Genomic DNA, 6,000 nt, shown 5'->3' with positions numbered 1-6,000 from the left:
TATTACAATTCCTGCATTCTCATTCATCAGATGTTCGACATGGTACCCGAGACGAACCGGGGAACCATGGTACACAAGATTGCCTGTGGATGGATGGATTGTCTGTGCCTTTCTGCCTTTCTGTTTCGGGAATTCATTAGCCATTGCCAATTACAGAGAGCTAGTAAAAATATTCGTATTTCATAGAAATTTCAAATTACATTGATTTCTTTATTTTTTGACAATAAATTAGATTGCTTGTTACTGAAAAACTATTTATACCAAAAATACTCTTAGCTTTTATTTAAGGTTCCTTTATTTAAACCTAAATTATTTATTCGACTTTCCCGTTGCTATAAATACTTTGTTTGTTTACGGAAGTGACGATTTTGGAGCACCTGATCGGCCGATATTCTGATTTCGCAACTGTCAAATAGTTTCGATGCACAATATTGGAACACTGCAGTAAATTATTCATTGCATGTTATGGGATTTAGATTTTGATTAACTTTATTTAGACGAGCATTTATTTTTGGATACTGGTATTGTATTTTTCTTCTGCAAAACCGATACTTTGGGAATAAATTGAGATGGCGGCAGCTGAGAACGTGAAAGTTGCAGTGCGAGTGCGACCATTCATATCCTTTTTAAAAAGTTTAGTTTGATTGCATGCAAAATATAAGCCTATGATGGATAACATGATGTTATTGTATTTGTCTTTAGAAAAAATCCTGGTCAGTATTTTAACTGGGACGCTTTATCTTAATTAGTTCAAGGTGCTCCAATACCATTTAGAGTCAGTGTACCCGGTTTCGCACACATTTCCTAAGAATACTTTCCTATTTAGTCAAAAATGATTAAATTTGAATTTACCTCTACATGCTTTAATAAATACACTTATTTTGGTTTAAAACACACTTACTTTCCTTTCCCACTTCAATGACGTCATACCTCTAGGTGAACTTGATTCGGATAACATATTTTGACCAGTTTTTGCATTTAAGTGTACCCGGTTTCGCACACCATGCTATTTATAGAATTCAGTGATAGTAATGCATTTACCCAAAAGAAAAATTTCAATTAACTTTTTAAGTATTTATTCTATTCAATTTAAACATGTATTTTCCAATAAAACATCTGAAAGTGAAATTAAAAAGCAGTTATGAAAGTGAAATATAGGGACCAAACCCTGTTTTTACTGCTTAAAGCAGAAAAGGCTAAAACAGCTGAATACATGAAACAAAAATAAACAATAGAAGCTGCTAAATCACAAAAGACGCCAACAAGTCTTGTCATTCGATTAAGTTCTCTGTTTTAATAAAAACGTAAAGCAAACAATCAAGTTGAAGTCATTTTGCAGGTTGGGAGAACTTCAATATCTGTTGAAATATTTTTCATTTCGGTAAAGTAATAGGTAAATACCTACATGTATGAAGGAAAAGTGATTTTTCAATTTATTTTACACCTTGTTGTTGTTTGCTTAGTCATTATTTTCATAAAATTTAATATTTTTCAGCTAACCTACTGGCCTCCATTAGTAATGTTATTGTTTTCGTCTGCACCTACCAGAACGAGGCTCAAGCGGGGATGAACCCCTTGTGTCAATTTATGTAGGGAATAACTCAATTTTGTGAAATAATAACAAAGAATTGTTGAATTTTCTGCTTTATTCTCACAAAGCACATGAATTTGCTGGGTGTGCGAAACCGCGTACAGTGCGAAACCGGGTACACTGACTCTATTATTCAAAGGGGTGTTCACTGAAATTTTATTGACCGAATAGCGAACAGTTCAGACCATGATAAGCCTGCATGGTCTGCACTGGTCGCAAAGATAGAGTCACTAATTGCCACCAGCAGGCTAAAGGTTAAAGGGTAGGAAGTGACTATTTGCACTGCAGCCATGCGAATTAGACAAGCTTACTGTCGCCGAGTGCTTTTTAATTTCTGACATTTGCAGCCACCATTTACAGTTTGACTGTCACAATATAAAACAAAATGTATGCGTCAGATTAGTTCGACTACCGTGCGAATAATTTCTTAGGGACACAGCAGGCGTGCGAATAATTTCTTAGGGACACAGTTTTCTTAGTCAATTGTTCCTTATCGCCATACCTTAAATTGTACTCGAGAACCATTGGTTATATAAGGAGAATGGCAGAAAAGAACAAATTTCGCTTTCTATTTTTAGATAAATTGTTGATTGGTTGTTTAGAATCTTTTTATTGTTGTTTAACTTGTTGTGTCCACTAAATTAATTTAAATATAATTTTTTCTTTCACACAATCAAAAGGTATAGTCAGGATTAATTCAATTGAATCGGATGGTGCTCGGAAATTAGCTTGTGTAAATTAATTTTATGAAAGTCATGTACTTTGAATAAAGTGTATATTACGTAAATATGTATTTTTATACAAATCCTGGAAAATAGTTCTGCAGTGCAAATAAGTAATAGATATGGTGATAATAAAAATAGATAATTGAATAAATAAAATAAATAAATAAAAAGTGCATCTCAAATCATATATTGTGCAGGAGGGATATATATATATATATATGATACTTTCTTCAAAATCCCAGGCCTTAAAATACATCAATGAATGAAAAATTTTCTTAAAATAAATTGCGAAATCTGTACTTTCAGCAGAAAAATCATTTCCATAGGTCTATCCAGTGGTCCTTTACAATTGCTGCCATGCGAATAGTTTCTAAGGGACACTGCTGCCATGTGAATAACAAAGTAGAGACATGGCTGCCGTGTCAGCAGTATAGTATTTGCACAGCAGCCATGTATAATAGCCTAAAGCGTAATGGAGCAAAGTACCTGACCTGAATTAGGGTGTCTGTATAGCCTTGTTTGGGGTATGTTACCCTGATCAGGGCATTGTATGAACAGTTAATATCAAAGTACACTATAATTTCACTTTCCCCTTGTTTTACTGAAATACTGTTATTAATATTTTTGGTACATATAAATCTGTATGTCATCTTTACATGCACTTATACAATTAATTCTTCAAGTTCACCAATTTCACTTCTTCATTAAAGATATCCAATGTCCACCTGTTACTAATATATTTATTTCAGATGTAAAAGAAACCTTATCAAATGTATTTAACTCAATTTTGTATTTGCAATTTAATACATTCATAATAAAATGTCATACAATAATAGTTGTTTGTTTAAAAAAACTTCCAGTTTTTGTCAAGCCCACTTGCGGAAGCAAAGACATAGTTGTCCAAATGGTTGTTCGGTGTATGTGCATCAGTGCGTGCGTGCGTGCGTCCGTTCGTCCGGATTTGTTTGTCCGGACCATAACTTTGACATGCATGGAGAAATCTCGTTTATATTTGACATGAATGTTAACCTCAGTGAGACAGAGTGTCGTGCGCAAACCGCAGGTTCCTGTCTCAAAGGTCAAGGTCACACTTGGAGGTCAAAGGTTAAATTCAATAATGACTTTGTCCGGAGCATTTCTTCTTCATGCATGGAGGGATTTTAATGTAACTTGGCACAAATGTTCACAACCATGTGATGGAGTGTCATGCGCAAGAACCAGGACTCTAGCTCTAAGGTCAAGGTCACACTTAGAGGTCAAAGGTCAGATACAAGAATGACTTTGTCCGGAGCATTTCTTTTTCATGCATGGAGGGATTTTGATATAACTTGGCACAATTGTTCACCATCATGAGACGGAGTGTCATGCGCAAGAACCTAGAATTACTTCCCTTTGTTGTTACTATAAATAGCTTAGATTTTAACTTTTTTATTACTGGTCGTAGGGAAAAATCAAGACCACTTTTCTGTAGTACAATATGCATGTTACATCCAATTTTGAGGTGTATTTTGACCTATCTCTGCTGATAAGGATTTTTGTGTGGACTTTTTTAAAGATATACTTCCCTTTGTTGTTACTATAAATAACTTATATTGTAACTTTTTGCAATCATTTTTTATTTGGCAAAAACGTTTGCCTCAATGAGACAGGGTGTAATGTGCAACTCCTAGTCCTTTTGACAGTTGGTGGGCTTGACATGTTGCCTGTGGGCATCTAGTTTAATGGAAGTACCCATTTATGCTGTGTTTAACTATACAAAAGTGTGCACCTAACGCATAGTAATGTTGATACACAGTCTGTCAGAATAACACTTGTTCATATTATGTTTACATAAGCTATATATACTAGTTGTTCATATTTTCAAATACTGGGTCTAGTATATCTTCAGGTACAGTTTGAATGTCTGAGTTATGAAAAAATGGTTCTTTTGAGTAAGTCTGGTTTGGTTTTATATATTAATGGCATCTCTTGGGCATATTGTTACAAGCTGTTTTTATGCACCCGAAGGGAGGCATATTAGTTTTCAACTGTCAGCTCGTTAGTCACAATGTTAACTTTTGCATGAAGGCACTTTACTTGCGAACCACTGCACCCAGGACTTTCAAACTTCACATGCTGAAAGTTCTTATTGAGTACACGACCCCTACTGACTTTGGGGTCACCAGGTCAAAGGTCAAGGTCACAGGGGCCAACGCTAGCTTTTTGCATGAAGCCACTTTACTTGCGAACCACTGCACCCAGGACCTTCAAACTTCACGTGCTGATAGTACTCATTGAGTACACGACCCCTATTGACTTTGGGGTCAAAGGTCAAGGTCACAGGGGCCAACGTTAACTTTTTGCATGAAGGCACTTTACTCGCAAACCACTTCACCCAGGACTTTCAAACTTCACATGCTAATAGTACTTATTGAGTACACGACCCCTACTAACTTTGGGATCACCATGTCAAAGGTCAAGGTCACAGGGGCCAATGTTAACTTTGTGCATGAAGGGACTTTACTCGCAAACCACTGCACCCAGGACCTTCAAATTTCACATGCTTATAGTACTTATCGAGTACACGACCCCTATTGACTTTGGGGTCACCAGGTCAAAGGTCAAGGTCACCAGGTCAAAGGTCTAAGCGCTGCAAGGGCATTTGTCACCATTAGTGACAGCTCTTGTTATTTTTTATTTTTATAAAACTGTGTACCAGGAGACTGCTGTATTGATCCTTGCCTCGAATGTGACCATTTTAAAGGAGTCCCTGTTAGCAGGGTTCTATTACCAAGAATTAACAAGATGCTGTGCAGCTGCTGGATGCTTTTTGTATGAAATTTTACTCATATTAAATTTGGTCAACACATACACACCATTTGATTGACTAACTGTTGACTGATGGTAGGTATACAGCATTACAGATTCCATTAATAGAAAATATTATTACTTTAACCATGCAAAAGATGGTATATCAAGAGTTTAACAGAGGGAGTTACAACAGCTTTCTGTTCAGCCCTCGATATATAAAAAATGACCTCCTTTACTGAAACACAAATGTTACATATGTTATAATATGACATATTCTTTTTCCCTTAACCATACTCCACAATTCACGTGAGACTGCACGAAATGCCACACTCATTATTGCTATGAATGGCAACTCAACAGAAATTAAGAACCCAGAGGATTTATCAAGTGAGCCGAAGAGATTTGCCTTTGATCATTCCTACTGGTCACATAATGAATACAACGAGCGATCTGATGGTTACCTAGAAGCTTCTGGATCAAAATATGCAGATCAGGTAGGTAACATTTTTTATTTGATCTATAGCAAGAGTCATTGGTTGTAATACTTTACAGAACACATAATTATTGACATGTTAGAAAATCCCCACAGCTTGCTAAAATATGATTCAGCATTGACATTATACTGCTATAAAAAGGACTACAGAATATGATTTGATTTAAAAACTATTCATAAAGAACCTGTGAGTTGTTAGATGTGATAGTTGCCTTTTTAGTTTGGCTGATATCAAAAATTTAAGAACCTGATAAAAGGATATATGGGCAGTATAAAATATATATTATATTGAACCACCATTTGCTCTGACCTGCTTTGAAATAAGAAAATTTCTATTATAAGCCTTTGAAGAAGGAAATACCTTCAATAAATAAAGGTTTTGTCTTTAAAATGGAATTATT

At 35.5% G+C, this 6,000-nt stretch overlaps 1 protein-coding gene across 1 annotated transcript in view; it reads left to right on the top strand.

Annotated features, from left to right (window-relative positions):
- Window positions 1–277: 277 nt before the first annotated feature.
- LOC123532800 (kinesin-like protein KIF28P) overlaps window positions 278–6,000 on the top strand; it is a 48,146-nt gene continuing 42,423 nt past the window's right edge. The window contains exons 1-2 of the mRNA XM_053517461.1: window positions 278–618; window positions 5,407–5,600. Coding sequence (XP_053373436.1) covers window positions 570–618; window positions 5,407–5,600 — 243 coding nt within the window. The 5' untranslated portion in view covers window positions 278–569. The remainder of the gene's footprint in view (window positions 619–5,406; window positions 5,601–6,000) is intronic.

Source organism: Mercenaria mercenaria, chromosome 11 (genome assembly GCF_021730395.1).
Source record: "Mercenaria mercenaria strain notata chromosome 11, MADL_Memer_1, whole genome shotgun sequence".
NCBI lineage: Eukaryota > Metazoa > Mollusca > Bivalvia > Venerida > Veneridae > Mercenaria > Mercenaria mercenaria.
The sequence above is the reverse complement of the archived record's forward strand: the minus strand, read 5'-3'. Positions and strand labels throughout refer to the sequence as shown.